Below are 20,739 nucleotides of genomic sequence, written 5' to 3'. Positions count from 1 at the left end.
TGCCCGGGTTAACTTTAATGAGCTGGTATGACCTTACTGTGCTTTTCAGCCCTTCTCTAGCCTCTCTAGCCCTAACTAGATGCTGCATGCAATCTGTCCTTATAACACCCTTGTCTCTGCTGGCCAACGTGCATGGTTCATAAAAAAGAGTTTTCATGACCCAGACTGGTCAGTACATCCCTTACATATTTGAGCCATGGAATTCGGGGCCACTTGTCCCCTTTCATACAATCCTCTAAAATCAATCTGCTTAGGCTTGCCTCTGGGTTTGTCCAGATTTTTATCCAACAAGAAATTAGTTTAAGGCCAGCCTTATCAGTGAGATAATCTATACCTAGCTCCTCATGTGCAATAAACGAAGAAATGCACATTGACACTTGCAAAAGCCTTTTTAGAAATTTGTCTTCTTCACGTTGGATGTTCCCCACGTCTGTAAAACCCCAGACCTCGCTCCCATACAGGATCTTTGCACAACATACCGAACTATATAATTGAGCGATTTCATGCGGGGACCAGCGACCCAATCTTGTCGCGTAGTTCATAATAGACCCCGCAGCGCTGGGATGTTGGCTACATTTATGACTTACTAGGGGCTTAAAGTTAAGATCTTGGTAAAAAAGCGATCCCCAGATAATTGAAAAATTGTACTTTTTCAAGTATATGGGTTCCTATTGAGAAACTACAATTCTTGGCTGGCTTTTTACCCACTTCCATGACATATGATTTTGAAAGGTTGGGCACTAAGTCTAAATCCGCCATGAATCTAACAAAACCATTAATAAGTGTCTGTAAACTCCTTCCTGTACGGGCCAAAAGGACTGAATCATCTGCATATAGGAGGACTGGTATACTTCTCCTCCCTATGCAGGGACAGTCTGCCTCCAGTACTCCCAACGCCTTGTCTAGCCCATTTATATAAAGCGTGAACAGAAAGGGCGCTAGGATACAGCCTTGCCGACCCCTCCCCGGCATTGGAAGTCTTCTGTGAGGTCACCGTCATCGGTGAATCTCACCCGTGCCGTTGTATCGAGGTGAAGCATCTGTAAAACTCGTATCAGTCCTAGTTCGATGCCCATCTCTGCCAGCATCTCCCACAGCTTTCTTCTGTTAACACAGTCGAAAGCTGCTGAGAGATCCATAAATGCTAGATACACAGTACCTTCCCTAGCCAGAGTGTATTTGGCCACTAGATGATAGAGATTGAGGCACTGGTCTGTGGTAGAACGCCCATTTCGAAACCCAGACGATCATGTGGCTCTGTATAGGAGCAGAGAAGATTACCCTGGCAGCTGCTTGGAAAAGGAAGGAGGCACCAGCAATCTCCCTTTGGCATTCTCGACTATGGAAGCTGCTTAGTCTGGAATGAATGTCAGACGCCTTTAGAGACGATTTTAAGAACTTTGAATTCAAATGGGGCCCCCTAGTCACCTTCCTTTCACGTGGTCTACCATCAGCTGTCTGTCCTTCCACCATTAGAGCCCTTCATCTCTTTCAACTTTGAGCTGCCTCTCATGCCACCAGTCAAATAAACTGTATGGATGCTGCCGCCACCATTGTAGGGGAGGGTGGAGGGGTTTTCTTTGTTTCTGTTTTTGTGGCCTTCCGGTTGGGGGTTGTTCCTAAGTATTTGTACCTTCTTCCCAATGGCTTCCTCCGATTGAAGGACCTAGGACGCTTGCCATAGCAAAAGAAAGATGGGATGCATGCTGACCTGCCTGCTATCACTGATTCTAAAGATCTACCCCAAGCTCCCCTACTGTAAGAAACTGTAACCTTCATTTAAGCAAACCATTGAGACCGGAATTGGGCTTATATTGAGCATTATGTAACTCTAGCTACTCAGAGCCTTATTGAATCCTGCACCACCCCCTGCGAGAGGTGAAATGATAGCATTGACGTATGATGTTCTTTGGAAAAAGTTCAATTAAAATATATTTGAAGAAAAAAAAACATCCTTACTTAGTAGATATGTACTTACTATAAAGATTAAATTCGACTTGTATAAGGTGTGTTTTAATACATTGAATAACGTTTACTGTTTATATAACTGAATAAGGACCATCCTCACATATTTAGAATGTGATTACACTAGAAGCGATAAAGAGTTTGTATAATGTGTGCAGCAATATTTCATATACTTCATTTAAATATAGTTCTTAGCCATACATACACATGATTATTCAAAGAATTTACTGTATGCTTTATGTAACATGAACCTAATGCACTGATCATTTATATTTGTTGGTGTTTAAATATGCACACGCATATTAAATGTGCACTCTTGCTGATGCTTTCAGTTGATAATTTAGACCTATAATTTTTTAAGCTGCATAAATGTAGATTTTTATTTTCTGCTAACATGATATTTCCTGCAGGTATTCAAACACATTGTTAGTTGTAGAACAGATACATTTCTGTACTAGAGATAAAGTGCCTGAGAAGAAGACCTTGATGAAAGAACCTGGAGGGCCAGAGTATTAATTGAAAGGCATGTTCAGCAATGTTTCAACCTGGCTTGTGCGTGCGAAGACTATACGTTCCCATGTTTGGTGTGGGATATTTGGAAATTGTTTCAGTCTACAACGTGAGAAATGTAGAAAGACAAAGGACCCCTGATGATACGTGCAAAGGGGTGTTGCCCAAGAAGACTATTGTCTGTTATAACTTAGTGTTCACACCCTTGTAGATTCAGATGCCCTTGAGATTCTTGCAGATGCCTTACAGATCCCTTCAGAGGCATTCCCCTGAATGCTTAGAGCACTTTTCCTTGAATTTTGAGAGGTTTAGACCTCCATGCTTTCCTCGATTCTTTGCTGAGTGTGGCTTAGGCTAAAACTCACATGCATGACCCAAGAAGACTTTTGACCGAGCTTCTGAAATGCCGATAACTTCCTACTTATTTTTTCCTTGCCTAGTTCTTGTTTCCATTATAGAAATTCCTGATTTTTGAGATCCTTTAGATTTTTAGAACCCTCCTTTGGCTGGAACTCATCGCTTTCAGTCTGCACAGGCTTTAAAGTCAACAGCATATTTCAATTTGAGAATTCCAATTCATTTTAACATTATATATCTGTGCTTTACATGCCAGATTATCAGAAAGACTTGCTGTCTTTTGCCAGCTATGAACACACCCAAACTGAGGATCACGTTTAACAGCAGCCATTCATCTATTTCTTTAATTTGGACCCCATTCATAATGCATCCCGTAAGTACGTGCATCATACACATAGAGATTGAGATCTAAACAGCTAATAACCGCACACAGAGCATGTACTGGCAAAGCAAATGGGTTTGGCTTCTTGTAATGGGGTTTGAAAATGGCTGGCGGACTTCCATAATAAGGCAACAATATGGGCTCCCGCTCTCTCTCTCTAGCTCCTATTTCTGCACCTTTTTTTAAGAATTGATTACGTGAGGTGTTCCAAACATCTAAAGCAGTCAGTAGTCAAAACTAAAAAGTGTTGTGACTTGAGCCCTGTCTCTTTATCACACACACTTCAAAGCACATCTTTTTTTACTTGTCTTTCCTCATCACTTCCCTATTTATCAGAAATGATACCTTTTAGACTGTACTTTATTTCCTTTAACCTTTTTGAAATGAACAGAACCATTTATACCTCTATATGTAGCACTGTGGTCAGTGATGTAGCTAGACCTTTTGCCGCCCGTGGCGGTCAGGGCGTTTGACGCCCCCGACGACTGCAGGTGAGAGCAGTGGAAAGGGGCGTGATGACAGTCCCTGCGTCTGCTGCCCCCAATGGCCGCAGGTAAGAGAGGGGGGTCTGCTGAACGTGTGCCTCCCCCTTTGCTACGCCACTGCTTTGGTAAAAATGCTTAATTTAAATATGTAGATGAACAATGTATTATCTTGAATGCACCTAGGTCCTAGCTCAAACGCATTCCATATTAAATGGGGTAAAACGAATTTAACAGACATGGGCGCTATGAGTTTAAGAAATAAGCATGACATATTTTTCTACCAAAAGTAAATGGTTGTGCCACTCACCCAGCAATCTGAATGTCTTTTGAGTTTCTTTCATATCAGCTTTATCGTCAACCCCTTCGATAGTTGTATTTCCACCCAGTTTGGTATAATTAAATTCATTGGCACTCGCTAAAGATGAAAAAAATATTTTAGTAAACACATATCATACAAGTAGATGATCAGCCATTTTATCTAAAGAACCAGACGTACCCAGGTGTAGATTCTTAAATTCTTGCAGGGATGCACATGCACAAAGCTGGTAGAATATATGGTAGTTCCTCTCATTTTCTGACTAAAGAAATGTAACAAAATACAAGTAAACGTTAAAAGTGTAATGTTAAACATGTTAGTATTAACAAAATACAAATGCATAAATTAATCAAACAAAGAATCATGATACTGATTTGTAAGTAAGGCACATCATCTAAAATAATAGCTTAAATAAAGATTTACGGTGGAAAGCAACAAACTCAATTTGCATAATAGTGTTTGAGTTGCACTTGACAGAAAACTACTTGTGAATGACAAAGAGCCATAGAATGTTCTTGAAAAACTTTTGCAAACACACAGCAACCACAAAGGTGTGCTATTCAGGAGTTATTTCTTTTACTGAACAGCTTCCACTGTACTTGACAAAGAGGTCAAACACTGATTGCAATTAAGCATAAAAGCCATACAGTCTTCTTAATAAGACGTCAGTTGCTGCAGCTAATTTGACGGGGGTGGGCCAGGCACAAACATACTCACTCCCATGCACTCACACATGTGCACACTTACCCCCACCATTCACAAGCCCATACACATGCACACACACATTCACAGCACGCACGCACAGATACATGTATATTCATAAAGGCAATAAACTTTAAAAAAGAAATTACTTACCACAGCGATGATCTTGGGTGAAGGAAGGGAAGCCTCACTGGTTCTTGGGGGATTAGGACTGTTGCCTCCTCTCACTGGCTCAACTTGTTATGGGTCAGTCAATAAGAGGAGATGGCAGTCCCCTACTTGTCACAGAATGGGATGGGGTCAGTGAGACTGCTGACAGAACCCCACTCTGCGACAAGTGTCACTTATAGACAGTCAGCCCAGGGCGCTGCAGGGCTTAAAACGGAAGCATCCTCTATCCGTGATGCGCCCCCTTGTAATGCTGGGGAGGCCCTTCAAGCACTTTGCAGTGCTGAGAGGTTCACGCCTACATGGCTCTGAAATCTTGAACCCCACAAAGTTCAACTCAGGTAGCCAGGCGTCTGTGTTTTTAGAGCATGTAAAGCACACGGCTGCCTGACCTGTACATGAACAATGTCTGTCAGGCTGTCAGGCTGTCATTTGCTCAGCCTGACAGACACTCTTCATGCTTGCAAAATGGTAGGGATGCAGGGCCCCTCCACCCTTAAGGACAGGCCAACACTGTATCAAATGCAGAGTTTTGCAGTACACTACCCATCAATGTGCATATTCTTATTTATCCAGAACCCTATGAAAATTTGAAAAAAGTGCTGTTCTACGAGTGTGCAAATACCTTAGCAAGTATTACTTAAGCATGTCGGAATAGCAAAAGACATTCAAGCTCTATGTGTTATTAGACCAACAGCAAGAACACAGTTCTAACAGGGTATTATAATTCTTGCTTCTACAATGGTTCTGCTATGACATTACTGGATTTAAGCAACCCTAATAGTAATTGGTAGTAGGCCACACTACAACATGGCCCTAGTATTTGGGGGAGCATGTATGTCGGTAGGAAGACAATGGTATTACAAGTCACTGGCGGACAGCGGCTGAAAACAGGAAGTCCAGCCAGAAGAACAGAGGGGCAAAGCAGACTAGAGCACAGCCAGTACTTTAATGGCAGGCCAAGTGGTAGCAGCATTCTCTACCCTCTCCATGTGGGACTCTCCCAATTGATAGTGGAGATGCAGTTGCCATCCTCTAAATCTAGAATTCACCTCTCCTCTAAAAAAAAAATTAAACCCATGGAGAAAACATAATTCTGAAAAAGGAATCCATCAATACTGTCCTCATATAAATCCCACTCCGAATATTCGTTACCACAGAAGCATCCTGAAATGTGACTCAGTTGAAGCAGTAGTGGTGTAAGCATTGACACTGCCCCGGGGGGCGCTAGAGAGCTCCTGCAGCCCGGTATCACTATCCGGCATCATCCTGTATCGGCGGCAGCACTAGCTGCCAAAAACTAAATTATTGTTAAGCCCAATATGCAGTGAGTCTGAACAACCGGGCCAAACGCTGTTGATGGGTTGAAACTGGCGAAGACTTAGCATGTGAGCCTACCAAGCAATGAGGCGCTCTGGAAGATGGCGGCTGCCCGCAGAGCAAACTTCAGAGATGCGAGGACGGTGTGCCAAAGGAGAAGGCCGCTGAGAGCGTCATGCAACTGACGTCTGCTGGGGCAGACCCGTCCCATCCTCACACCACCGAGCCACGGATTGCTGGGACAGGCTGAAGTTACGGCTGACCCGTTTGGGAGGTGAGGCCTACCACTCCTCGGCACCGGTGAATGCAGCCTTGCACTGACCTGCCCCAGCCGAGTGAGGAAGCGTAGTGATCGCAGATCTCCTGCCAGCTCCTTGGGTTGTCCGAGGGGAATTGCGACGCCAAACCGCATTGTCTGCGGGGTGCCGCACTGTTGTGGACACCTTCCTGACGCAGATGTCCTTTCCGCCTACTGCATTGAGTGGAGCCGTGCTCCCAGGGGCAGACACATGGAAATCGGGCAGCGGCGATGGGAGCCACATAGACAGTGGTGGCTGCAAACCACACATCTCCCACAACATAATTGTGTGCCCCCCCGGCCAGGACTCACAAAAAACACGCCACTGCTGTCCTGCTGAACAGGGACCGATCATCAGCTATGCGGCAGACGCGCTGTGGGCCCCGGCTCCTAGCCGCAAGGCCCGGCTGCTTCAGGGACATGCAGACTCTCTCGTTGACAGCCCTGCCGCGAGGAAAGCAATTGAAGTTCGTGCACAGGCACCAAAGCTGGGGTGGACGTGAAAGTGCCCCTGGGATCACACCTACTGTTGCAGCGGGCCCCTCCAGCACAGCACATTGCCGGTTCCCTATCCGCCTCACCTTTCACCCACAGGGCCTCCATCCTGATGGAGTGCAGCTGCTAGCTCCCCTCCTGATAACACGACTCAGCTGTGACAATGGGCAGGACTGAGGGTATGCAAGCTAAACTGCCCTTTGAATGGGTTTGGGCCGTGGGCGTGGGTGGGCAGAGGTTGTTCTTGGTTACAGTAACACAACACATAGTTGTTCACAGATATGTAAATGCATGATTGTCCAAAAATACCAGATTAAATTATTTAAGAAACACACAAACACTACACGGACTTCACCAAATAAGTAGACACATGGGCGCACTTAAGCCCAACGCCAGCCCGACCTACAATCTTCAGACGTGGAATGTGCGCGGTCTGATTGACCCTCGCAAACTTAGACATATACTTGACTACCTAGATAGACATAATATCCAAATAGCAATGTTGCAAGAAATACACCTTGATCCCAAGACATTGCCCAGCTTTGCTGGGAAATGGGCAGCCCACAGATGTTTTGTTTCATACTCCGCATATGCCAGGGGAACTGCCATTTTGATTAAATCTAATGTCCAATACCGGCCAACTGGATCCTACCAAGAACCACAGGGATGCTATTGTGTAATATGGGGATGAATAGCTGAGCACTCTGTCACGCTAATAAACTGCTATGCCCCCAATGTAGTTGACGCTACCTTCTTTGACAAAGTTTTGGGTCTCACACTGGACATTGGATCCACACATTTAATATGGGAAGGGGGTTGATTTTAATGTCACATTGAATCCTAGCATGGATCGCTCACATGGCACCCCAGGCCTATGTACCAAAGTGGGAAAGCACTGGGCAGATATCATGACGGATTATCAGTTATTTGATGCCTAGAGGACCCTGCACCCCACACAAAGGGATGGCACTTATTATTCTGGTGTACACTCGAGTTGGTCCTGCATTGATTACTGTATACTCTCGCGGGGATTGGGAACTTGGCTGTGGGAAGCAAAGCATCTCACATGGACATACTCTGATCACTCCCTGGTGTTGATGAAACTGTGCCCTCTGGGAATCACTGCCTAGTACCAATCATGGAGGCTCCAGCCACTGCCTTGTTAGATGATAGCTTCCACGAAGAGATAGGGCAGGAAAAACGTAACTTTTTCCCCAGAAACTTAGATACAGTCCCAACCTTAGCTTGTGTCAGGGAGGCTTTCAAAGTTACCATACAGGAAATGTGTATCGCAAAAGGGGGGGAGATACTGCAGGACATTAGGGGATCACTACAGAGACTGAAAAATGTCATCAAGGAAACAGAGACTCACATCACAGATGGCCCAAATGCTCAGAAGCAGGCGCAACTCCTTGAGAAAACAGCAGAATATATAGCCATGGCGGAACGAGAATCTCTCTTCCGCTCCAAGTAACATCGAGCCCGAGGGTTTGGGGAAGGGGAGCGACTAGGGAAAGCGCTGGCTGAGGTGGTGCGAATTACCAGATTCTCCAATGATATTTTCGGGGAGGTGAATACAGCAGGCACCTTACAAACAGATTTTAAAGCCATCCTTAGTACTTTCACAGAATACTATGAAAACCTCTATGACACACGCAGAATATGTCAAATTGACGTGACATCCTACTTCAAAGACATTGCCCTAGGCTGGTCAGTGATCCCCAAAGAGAGTTTTTATCAGCGGACATTGAGGAGGAGAAACTCCACACGGCCATAATGCAATTATGCTCCGGCAAGGCCCCAGGCCCTGATGAGCTGCCGGCTGACTTCTACAAGTGTTACGCTGGAACTTTAGTTCCCATCTTCAAAAAAGTCTAGGAGGAAGAAAAACAAATGGGCAATCTTCCACTGACTATGCATGAAGCGACGATTATCTCGCTCTTCAAGCTGGGAAAAGATGCTACCGCATGCGAGGCCTACAGGCCCCTGTCCTTAATTAACTGCAATGCAAAAATACAAGCTAAAGTATTGGCCAATCGGCTGAGCTTGCTGATGGAAGGACTAGTTCTGCCTGACCAGGCGGGCTTCATACCTGGGAGAGCCACTTCTCATAATTTTTGCACTATATTTGCACTATTGCAGGATATTGATCCTAAACTGGCAGCAGTGGCAGTCTTTTTGGATGCCAACAAAGCATTTCATTCACTAGAGTGGGATTATATATTCGCTGTTTTGCAAAGAATGGATTTTCCATCGCCCTTCTTATCCTGTATCGCATTACCTACAGCCAGCCCTGCACCACAGTGCAGATCAATGGACAGCACTCCAGCTCCTTCCCCATCTCATAGGGCACTAGGCAGGGACGCACCCTCTCACCCCTGCAGTTTGCATTGGCAATTGAACCTCTCGCGGCTAAACTCCGACAACACTATTGAGAATACATGATAGGTTATACTTCCCGGCATATATTATTGTCATTACACGCCAATGATATTACTATCTACATTCGAAATCCACAAACCAGCATGAAATCCATACTAAGAGAGTTCATTCGATTTAGCGAAATATCAGGCATAAACATTAACTGAAGCAAATCCCAGGTGTTCCCTCTCACCCCCAACATCCCTGAATTGTCCCTGGATTATCCACTGATGCGATTCAGAAATAAAATATTTAGGAGTAGTGATCTCCAGAGACAGGGAAGAGACGCTATGGACGAACTACGGCACCGCCATCACCTCGATTAAGAACCCAATAACTTGCTGGATCTCGTTGCCATTATCACTGGCAGGGAGGATCTCATTAACGAAAATGGTAATATTGCCTAAATTACTCTATTACTCAACATACCATATCACCCTGGTCGCCCTTTTTTCAATGCTCTTCAAACTCAGCTTATCAAACTGGCATGGTGAGGCAGACAACCCGGAGTGAGTTGGGCTACACTCGCACAGCCTTTCTCGCAAGGAGGCTTCGAAGCACTGGACATGGAGCAATACTTTCTATGTGCACAGGCTCCCTATGCGAAATATTGGTTTCAACCGACACCATTCAAGCCCCATCTGGCCATTGAACAAGGCTACATGGCCTCCTTACCTACGACCTCCTTCCTTGGGATGCGTGTCCCTGGGGAGGGTGCAACTCACTCCACGGTGGCATGCACTACCTCACGCTGGTCACTCATGAAGCCTTATGTCGAAACATTCTTCAAAGGAGAGGAATTCACACCTGGGGTGACCTTTAGCATGAGGGCGTGTTTAAGGATCAGGAAACATTGCTAAGTGAGGGAGGCCACCATGCCATTGGAGATTTTTCTCTACATCAGAATTGAACATGAAGTCAGAGCTAACACCCCCAACTTCCCTCAGGAGCCTCCCATTCATGATTTCCTACTACAGGCAACAGGGCCAGCACATGCAGTATCTACTAGAACGTCCAGATACACAGAATGGTACAAGAGTGGGGTGGGGTCAAGGACGGGCTTCTTACACCTAGCGTTACAATGTGAGATGCTACACAAATATTGGGTAGAGGTGCTGACCTCTTTGTCCAAAATGGTCGGCTCTTCTAGTCCCATCTCCCCAGTTACGGCACTATTAGGTTACACTGAGGAGTTGGTTGTCGCACACAGTAAATTCATCGCACTGGATCTGCTTATTGCAAAGCAAAGGATGGCATGCAGATGGGGCCGAGGGCGGGCCCCGAAATTCAAAGAGTGGCTGACAGATCTCATATATTGTAAAGACCAGCTAACAACATATGAAGAACTATTGCGAGGGGTGTCCCACCCAAGAGCCATCTGGGACCCCCTGCTAACCGACCTGTGAGAATGCCCAGATTGACAGTTTCACATAAAGGGTCAGTAGACTCTAGCCATTTAAACCTGCACTGTAAAGCGGAAACGATACACGGGCGGGGCACATACTCCATTCACATTGGGTACATATGAATGTGTTAAGGTAACAGGCTAATCTCATGCTAAAAACTCCATATTGTGAGGACACGCACGCAAGAAGCGCTAGACACAATCCAACGACCACGAGCTAAGCACCTAGGGGAATCTGCATTGAGTCAGTATGCAAATGTCCTAATGCTGTTATTTTAAGCTTCATTTATACTGGGGTTGGCCTTGCCTCATGTATGTATAAGCCAATGTAACAACGAACAAATTGTGTGCGTACTACTGTGTTTTATTGGGAAAATAAATAAAATCATTTTTTTTTAAAGCGTTGACACTGCCCCAGAACAGTATCAATTATTTAACATCCTCGTGACATCACCAAAAATGGTATTGAAATATGTTGAGTGCATTAACCAATAATGCTATCAACAGAATCTTAAAATCATGTTTATTCTGCTAAAATCAGACAAAAGAATTCCAAAAGAAACAACAATTGTGGACGATTGTTGGTGCTAAATTATTCCTTGTACATAGCGGTTGTATTTACCCAATTGAGGTCTATTTCTTTTATTCACACGTCTGCACTCTAATATTTTATACTGAAAATCTCAATAAAGAATTGGTGCAAGAAATCACAGCATTACCTATGGGGATTCCTTTTACAGACTGCCCATTGTCAAACTAGGCTGCTTTGAACAAGGATTTCATTGGCTGAAACCTGTTTTGGATTACTTGTGGTGCCTTTCAGAGGGGATATTGCCTGGCTGTTCAGGCTGGACTTCTATTGTACAAGGATCAAGGCTGATTTTATCTGCAAATGCACATTTGTGCAAAAATTGGTGGACAGGAATGCAGCCCAGAGTAATTGCCATTGGTTGAGATTAAGTCAAGCAGTCCACCCATCGCTTTTGTTTTTTCCAGTGTGATAACCTACATGCAGCATTTGTTACCAGACCTGTGCTCCACAGCTCAATGTGTGGTAGGACTGAATATGCACATATCCTGATGAGGCCCAACAAGGTTAAAACTAATCTGGGGTTGTTTATGTTCTTATTCTGAGCAAACGGGTCCTAGTAGTTTGCACTGGGCTATTCCTGCGGGTAGAGGACCAAGGCGATTTGCACATGGTTAAAACGTGTGACTATGACAAACAATGCACCTCACTCCATTGGCAGTTGGTCAGAGCTGTCTTCTAAGTCTGAGTCTTACATAAATCTTGACCGTGGTATATCCACAGCCTTTATCCAATCTCGCTACAATATGCGAGCAGAATCAGGATATTTTTTTTAATTTCTCAACTGTTCAACAGGCCCATACTACATCATTCATGCTTATTACAATTTTAGATGATACAGTTTTACTTACTTGAAAAACAACTCTGGATTTCTCGAGAAGGTAAGTTCGCATGTTCGCACCAATAATTTGGTACCTCTTGTCAAAACTGATCTCCATGTATTTTCCAAATCGACTGCTGTTGTCATTCCTTGTGGTTTTGGCATTTCCAATAGCCTATAAAATAATGTAGGTGACATTTTGTTGTTAGTTTTACTTTAATGTGTTAACTAAAGACTTTGAACTCGTGTGCATTCTTATTTTTTTCAGGGAATGCATTATAAAATATTTAGTGGACCTTGATTTCAGAACAAACGCACAATTATCTTTCAAAATATTATTTTAAAAAATAAATCATGGTTTTGTGGAACGTGATTTAAGTCTGAATGGAAGCATTTACCACAGACTTAATGATGTTGAAGTATTCTATCTATCACTATAGAGATGTGCCCCAATCTGCATTTTTCTTCTGTACTGTTTTTTTGGCAATTGCTTTAGATTAGTAGATGTACGAGTATGTACTCAGAGAATGTACTTTATTCTGTTTTATGTCATAAAAGAAGCACGATGCTGTGTGGGTGTGAGAATGTTGACAAGTTAGGTTCCATGCTTTCCTCCTGCTAGCAGCTCTAGAAAGCGAGCACATGAAGCACTGAATCATTCACATGGAAGATTGAGCTAGATCATACAGAAAACTTGAGGGTTCTGCTGTCAGAATAAGGCTAAGTTCCATCATGAACAAAGACTGTACCACCAGTAACTTATAACCTAACTGTTGCAGCCACTCCATAAAGTGGATAGAAGTGCACTGCTCCTCCCCACCACCTACATAATGTTTCACCACATACTGTGGCTGTCCACCCCAGATTTACATCATATCCAAGATGAAGCATCATATAGTATGGGCTGTGTCCTTTCACCTAGGTCATTTCAGCAAAGTAATGGAGATTCATGGCAGCTATATTACATGATTTATGGTACATGATTATTGACCAAAACAAATTAGTAGTATGTCCTACAGAAAACGCCTTTGGTTGTGCCCCAAGTCAATTTCTTCCTTTCCAAATGGTAGACCCTGTGCAATTTTTGAGGTGTAAACCTGGATTTGAAAATATGTTCTCTTTGCTGGGTCAGTGACATTTATGTCAAACAAGCTTTAGAGTATCTTAGGAACCTACACTTGAAAGAAACATCATAGAAAACTGGAAGAGCTTTAGATGTGATGACATTGATTTGTGGTAAAATGAACAGGTTATTGCCAATCAGATGGTTTGTGACTGACTGGATTATATGCTTCTTAAATATTTAAACAGAATATAAAATTATAATTGGTCTTTGAACAGGAGTGATCCTTTCTTTGGGGTATTTCTGGATCTTCTAAATTCACTGATTCAGTTTAATATGCATTACAACCAGCTCCTGTTGGTATTAAAAAGGTACACTCCATCTGCACATTGTTAAGCTAACGAGACACAGGTACCTAAATATCCTCCAGCTGTGGTTGTCAACAAACATTCTTAGATGAAATAAAAACAAGATTGAAAAGCACATTATAGTGAGCAAATGTGTATTATGCCATAATTTGCAGGAATAGTCTCCGTGGCATCATGACCTCATTGATAGATTGGCAATAGTCACTAGTAACAAAGTCTAAAAAGTGGGAATAATTTGGAATGACAGCATTCCTCTAATTTCCCCAATCTTTCTTTAAGTTAAGAGATGCAATTTTCAGAAAAAGCTTTACAAATATTTTTTCAACTCATTATACTTTAATATACGAATGTGGTGATTGGAGCTTACAAAAGCCTAGTAATGGATTATTGTACATTTCCTTAACTAGGGGTGTCATTAAAGTTATTTCATACACAGAAGTATTGTAGAACATGGCAGTCCAAATCTTTACAATCTCTACACTAAATGCCTAACATTGGTTCCCACTGTCAGCTTATGTGCATTTTAAGGTTTTGTATCTTGTGCATAAATATGCATTCAGAAGAGGGAAATTACAGATCAAGGACAAATTAAATTGGATTCCAAAAAGAGACACGTATTTACCATATTTCTTGGGTTATGATTGCTAAGATTTATAGTGAAGCGTATGAAGGTAAATAAACTTTTAATGTGTCCTTCTCCAGAGATTTTACATTCAAGATAGTCGATTTTTAAAAAAAAATCTATATTTCTGATTTTGGATCTACCAGTTTAGTTGAGAACTTGAAGCAATTCAACTCTGCCTAAGGCCTAGGAGGTTAATTTAGTAAACAGACCTTCTCTCATAGAAGAAGGTTCTTGCAAAGGACATTTATGAAGGTGTAACTTATTTTCTTTCACATTCAAGGCTAGGTCTTTTTTATTGTGAACAGAAAAGGGGGTGAGTTGGGTAATATCGGTTTCCAACGTAGACAGGAATGTCAGATTCTGCTAAAAAATTATCTTTGAAAGAAAAGTCAAATTCTTTGTAGCCATGTCCAAAAATTAATTGCTAATCTTACGGTTATAGATAGATTTAGAAGAACAATTATTTTCCTCCATAGGTGAAAACACAATCTACTTGGGATATAATCAGGGGCCTTTCGGTATGATAGGGGTATGTATTATATCAGCAGCAACATAAACATATGGCTGAGACAGAGGTGCATATAGGCCAGTAAATAACGTGTCTGCAACTACACTTGAGAAAAGAGTCAATGTTAGGGTCAATAATGAAAACAGGAAAATCAAAATACTCATTCCTGCTTTTACTAACATACCTGGAATGGCTCTACTTGGTTTGTGGTTTAAGGAGAATTCTCTTCCTTTTGTATCTTCTCCTCTGCAAGCTCCATGCATTTATGTTCTTTCCCAAAAGTACTTCTCTTCCAACCACCATGATGCCTTGCAACCGGCATGATGGCTTGCATCACTGAATTACTGAGCCTGTGTTGGTATAAATGTCTGAGTTCTCTACAACTATTTATTTTTCCCTAAACCATATCCACACCGCGGTAATACCACCTTTATCTTCTTGAAATCCACTCTATTTGCATTGCTGGTTCCCTTGAAGGGCAGAAATCATGCCCCAGCATTTAATTCCTTTGCTATTTTCTTTGTGTACCACTGTTATAAAACAAAATAACTCACCTCTGTTATTGGATTTGTTGCAAGTACTTTGTCTTCCACATTTGCTTTACTGCTGGATTTACTGACTGTCGCAAAATACCTCATAGCATATCTGGCAGATACTGTCTTTCCTGCACCCGACTCTCCACTAACAATGATAGATTGATTTTTATTGTTTCTAAAACAGAAAACAACATAAAAAAGCAATTTAGATATTTTATTATAAATCATATAAATCTCTTCTCAGAATATAATGATATTTCATTCTCTTTTACAGAGCATTATCCTAAGTGGATTTGAAATGGATCCTTTGTAAATAAATCCAAAACCTCTTGAAAATGACTTCCATATCTAGGCTCCAGACAACATCATTGGGTCTGGCTACAGACAACTTTAGCTGTCTGGAAGACCACAGTTCATCAATCCTTCAAAACTGTACAATAACAAGTGGTATGGAGTGAGAGGGGGCTTTAGGTTGAGCCAATTCATCAATTGGCTTCCAGTGTTTTTGAGAATTGCCTTTGCTCAGATGTACTGTCCATCAAGGCAACGGCATTATCCGAATGGTTACATTGCCACATATGTTCCCATTAAGATCTAATGATGGACATCAAGTTGTCTTTTGTTAGGTAAACAATATTTACCACAAATCTTTTTCCACGCAGGGAATCACAACGCGGACGTTACAACCGCATACCATTACTCCGCAATTCGGAACAAAGACTTGCGGGGGGTGGGTGGGAGACGTTGGATTTAAAATTCAACACCTTCCCTATTGTCCGCACAGACTGGAGTTGGACTAGTAAATTATATTATTCCAACATCCAGCGCCCCCCCTCCGCAAGTCGTTGTTCCGACTTGCGGAGTAATGGTATGCGGAATCACAACGCGGTCTTTGTAACAACTGCGTTGTGATTCCCTGCAGGGAAAAAGCATGCGGGATAACAACACACATTCCTTTTGTTAAGCTGTGGTTGTGACATGATGAGTTGTTTGTAATGGAGTTTAAGTATTCCTTGTCGTATTTACTTTGTTGGCATGTTGTTTGGTTCGGAAGGATATACTTCTTGGATGCCTTAACCTGTCAAAGATACAGTGACACTCACTATTCACACTTAAGTGTTCATTTCCTTTGCTCTGCAGTTATAATAAAATGCTGTATGATGTCCATGGTTTATTTACTAAGTAAAGACATGCATGTGCACAGGCTTTCTTAAAGATACAACAAAAATACAGGCCAATTGTCAAATATATCTAGCTAATGTTTTGCTGTGTATGCCTTTTAAACTTACCACTTATACTGCAAACGTCATATTCTGACTGGTTCATATAACACTCTTCTTTGAGGGTGCTGTTTTTTATTATTAAGGAAAAGCACAAACAGGAAATCTTACAAATTATTTATCAATATTATTTTCCTTCTCCTGCTGGACTAGGTTTTTTATGTTTCTTGTTGTGAATTGTAAGCAAAATCCATAATTTATCGCATCAAATATAACAAAGCCATCCATTTATAAGCCAGAAAAGTGTGCTTTATTTATTACAGTACCTGTTTATGTTTCTAGTTGACAATCTCATGATTTATAAACAAAAGATCTAGAACATGATTTTATGCAAATGTTCAATTATTTACAGGTTCTATTCTACTATTCCTAATGTACCACACCAAACCAACCATTGCTGCCTACCATACCTAATCTACCATACTTATGACACTTAACCTACCATATCCAACCTATCATACCTAAAATATCATGCATACCTTCAATAGCTACTGTGACAAATCCAGTTCGGGGAGGTGGGATCAGACAGCAATCAGAAGCTACTGGGCTCTAATCCTACTAATGGTGCTAACTTCTGCTGTACTAGGGCGTACGTTACGCAGTCCCTCAAGCGGGCACCAAATGCCCTTTTCAGCACTTGGCAGTAAAGGAGGGCAGTCTTAGGCTTATTCAAAGAGGTGAGGGGGGCTAAATACTCAGAACTCACCAACGGACAGAATAAATATCAATTAATCATTGCCCAGTTTGTATTTGTTTTTTAAGTACTTTGATGTACACACAACTACATACTATGCACTAAATGACTAATATTTGTATGCAATACAAAAGGCGGTAGTAGTGTCTAAGGGGTCGCACCTCAGAAAGGTTTACAATTAGACTGGGCAATCACAAATGTGGTTAACTCTCAAAGTAACTCTAAGCAATGGAACAATTGGTTATGGTGCCACTGAGGGTAAAGAATGTACCCTACTACCTTGGGTACATGAATACACAGGTACTGCCAACAGTCACTGTGCGGTACAATATAACATAGTTATACCCTGGTAATCTAAAAGTTATATCCCTTCTAATGTAGAACATTAGTACGTAAACTTCACAAAATTGTATCACCAATATGTCACTGGCAAACAACAAAGATGAGTTTGTGCAGAATACTTTCTTTACTTTAATTTATGCAGATATCTTAAAACATAATTTCAGTCAAGACTGTAAAAACCCCTGTTACAAAGAACATAAAGATGGGGAGATATTGTACAGAAAATTCAAAGCTACACAGTCTTGATCAAGATGCGCAAGACCAGCCGACACGTGTTTCGTCACATCCAGTGACTTCCTCAAGGCTTTCTAGACAAGATTTAGTACTCGTGATGGTGGCCGATCCTGCTTCTTCATGTATTTTGTAGGATGCGACTATGGTGTGAAACTCAACAGTGTTTTTCGTATTTATCCAAAAGAAATTTCGACCTGTTTCACAAGATGCAATTCCGGAGATCAACCTAATTAGTTGTCCAAAATACTTATAGCTTAAATCCTACATATATCTGTCTGTAGGATGCAACGTATATAACAGATGTCCAAGCGTGTTATTAATTGGAAGCCCAAAGAAAAATTCCAAGGTATGCTTGTCCCTGTGTGCTAGTCGTGGTTCCTGTATTTAGTACTAAAAGGTACAGGTACCCTCTGAATTTTGTTTGTAAAACCGCATCCGTATTCAGAATTCTGGCTCGGGCTATAATAGGCTAAACACGAATTTGGAAGCCTACGCCGCCCAATCTCTCGAGTAACTATGAGGGGCCTATTATAGCCCGAGCCGGAATTCTGAATACGGATACGGTTTTACAAACAAAATGGGTACGTGATGTACTCCACTTTATCTTCTGTAGCTCAGTTGTGCTGCTCCGCTTTCGTTATGCACACACCATGTTTGTCCAGTTTGGCTGTCATGGTATCCATACGCATGTTTAAATTATCAATCTTACTGTCAATGGTGTGTAAGCTTTGCTGCATGGCCAACATAATTTTTTCCAGTTTGCTGCTGCTTCCTGCTTCCAGGTCAGTCTCATCTTCCGAGGCAGCCTGCATCTGTGGGTTTTTTTGTCGTTTGGACTCAAACAAAAGTTTAGGTTGCAGCTGCTTGTCTGGCTTACCCATCGTGCTGGCCGTGATCACAACCTCACTACCCAGTGGATTCTCGGTCACAGCTCTCCAGCGTCGATCAGGCTGCACAGCCCAGTCTACTCCCACCACCAGGCCCTACTCCGACTGTCACTATCACAGCTCTTGCGCAGGAAATTCATACGAAAATCTCACCACCAGCGAAGCAGGGCACCGCAGCGCTGCTACCAGCCAGCGCTCAACTCCTCCACGCCTCAAGGTCTAGGCCTTATGTCTGCAACACTCTATTGGTGAAGCCACTCTATCCCATGACCGGCACCTCGTTGTCAAACGGCCTGCAGGCTTACCCCGTAGCGCTCTCTTCCCCCACAGTCCAATCCACCTTGAGGCACTCAACAATCCTATTAAGCGCGATGCTATATGCGCATACCTGAAGGTACATTGATCACGAGTTGCAGACGCCCGGTCTCACAGGGGGGACCTGCACTATTCAGTATGCACGCCGGACCGCACTGCATTAAGCAACCGCTTGATTCAGGATTCCATGTATAATTATTTAGAGAGCGGCACTTAATCTTGTTGGTAGTCAGGCCGCATCAACCGCCACCAGATCGGAGGCCCCCAACTCCACTGCGCATTTAGGGGCTCATTTATGAGCCCCTGCGTCACTTTTGCGCCGCCGGTGCGTCACTTTTTGTGACGCACCAGTGGCAGAAAACATGCGCCATGTTGCGCCATATTTACAAAGTGACGCATCTAGGTAGATGCGTCACTTTGTAAACCCCTGCGCCACATTATACCTGCGCCAGGTATAATGTATGCAAGGGGGGCGTTTTGACGCAACAAAGGGTCGTAGAAGTGACGCAGTGAAATCTACGAGATTTCACTGCGCCACTTCTAGGGTGCAAATGCGTCAATTTCTTGCGCCTGCCTCAAGGCAGGTGTAAGACTGACGCAGACCCTTTCACATGGGGCTTGCCCCATGTGAAAGGACACATTGCTGGAGTTGCGTCACTTTTGTGACACATTCCAGCGATGCGTCACTTTTGCGCCTACAGATACGTCAGAAATACTGACGTATCTGTGACTCCTTGCGACATGATGCGTCATACTGTAAATATGACGCATCACTGGAGTCGCAGGGAGGGCGCAGTGAAAAGTGGCGCATCACTGTTTTCACGCAGTGATGCGTCACTTTTCATAAATGAGGCCCTTAGTCTTTCTTCCGGTACGGCCACAGAGAACAGCGGCTCCAACTCCTATTTCAGCTAGGCGCAGGAGAAATGCACCAGGTTAATGCGGCCCACAGAGCCGTGCAGCCGCCAGCGAGCTCGCGTAACCCAGCAGCGAGAATCCACACACCGCTAACGGCTATCTCTCACCTCACCAGCGCTGTTTTTTCCAAGCCGGAGCCAGAACAAGTACACAGTCCGTATCGGCGCAACTCCGCAGCTGCCACCAGCTCATACACCATCAATCCGCAGCGCCTTTGATCACCAAATCTCTCAGGTGTCTCCGGTCCAGCCCCAAAGCACCCAACGGCCTCCACACCATGGAGCATAGGCACGGTCTGTCCGGGCCCGAATAGCCAGCAATCACCACGTCTCCTGTCAAGCCGGATTGCTGCACTGTCTATCGAGCCCAGAGTCAGTCCGGCAGCTCTCTCGTACGTCGCACCGGCACACAGGTAGGCTCAGCTCCGGCGCTGCAATTCAGACTCTCCTCCAGCAGTCAGTTGTGCACGCCATCCGCCATGTTGTCACCAGGCCAGAGTCAGTACGTTTTAAGCAGGAATTCTGATCTATAGTTACCAGAAAACACCGCCAAACCGTGTAGTTAGTGTAGCCGATACCAAATTGGGGTCACTTGTGCGTAGATGTGAAGGGGAAATTCAGGATTTTAAATGGATTGCTGCCCCAACCAGCAGAGCTACACTAATGTGCGGCCATCTTGCTTCAGGCTCGCTAGCGCCCCCTGTCAACGGAAACTTTAGTATCACTTTGACTATCCA

The 20,739-nt window shown here is 43.3% G+C and overlaps 1 protein-coding gene across 2 annotated transcripts in view; it reads right to left on the bottom strand.

The window, feature by feature from the left end:
- MYO5C (myosin VC) overlaps positions 1-20,739 on the bottom strand; it is a 1,024,918-nt gene that overhangs the window by 805,728 nt on the left and 198,451 nt on the right. For both annotated transcript variants that reach the window (XM_085644174.1, XM_085644175.1), the window contains exons 5-8: positions 15,352-15,508; positions 12,265-12,408; positions 4,196-4,277; positions 4,007-4,114 (exon numbers count right to left, since the gene is read on the bottom strand). In XM_085644174.1, the coding sequence (XP_085500300.1) occupies positions 4,007-4,114; positions 4,196-4,277; positions 12,265-12,408; positions 15,352-15,508 (491 nt within the window). The remainder of the gene's footprint in view (positions 1-4,006; positions 4,115-4,195; positions 4,278-12,264; positions 12,409-15,351; positions 15,509-20,739) is intronic.

Source organism: Triturus cristatus, chromosome 3_1 (assembly GCF_964204655.1).
Source record: "Triturus cristatus chromosome 3_1, aTriCri1.1, whole genome shotgun sequence".
Classification (NCBI taxonomy): domain Eukaryota; kingdom Metazoa; phylum Chordata; class Amphibia; order Caudata; family Salamandridae; genus Triturus; species Triturus cristatus.
This window is presented reverse-complemented; position numbering and strand designations above follow the sequence as displayed.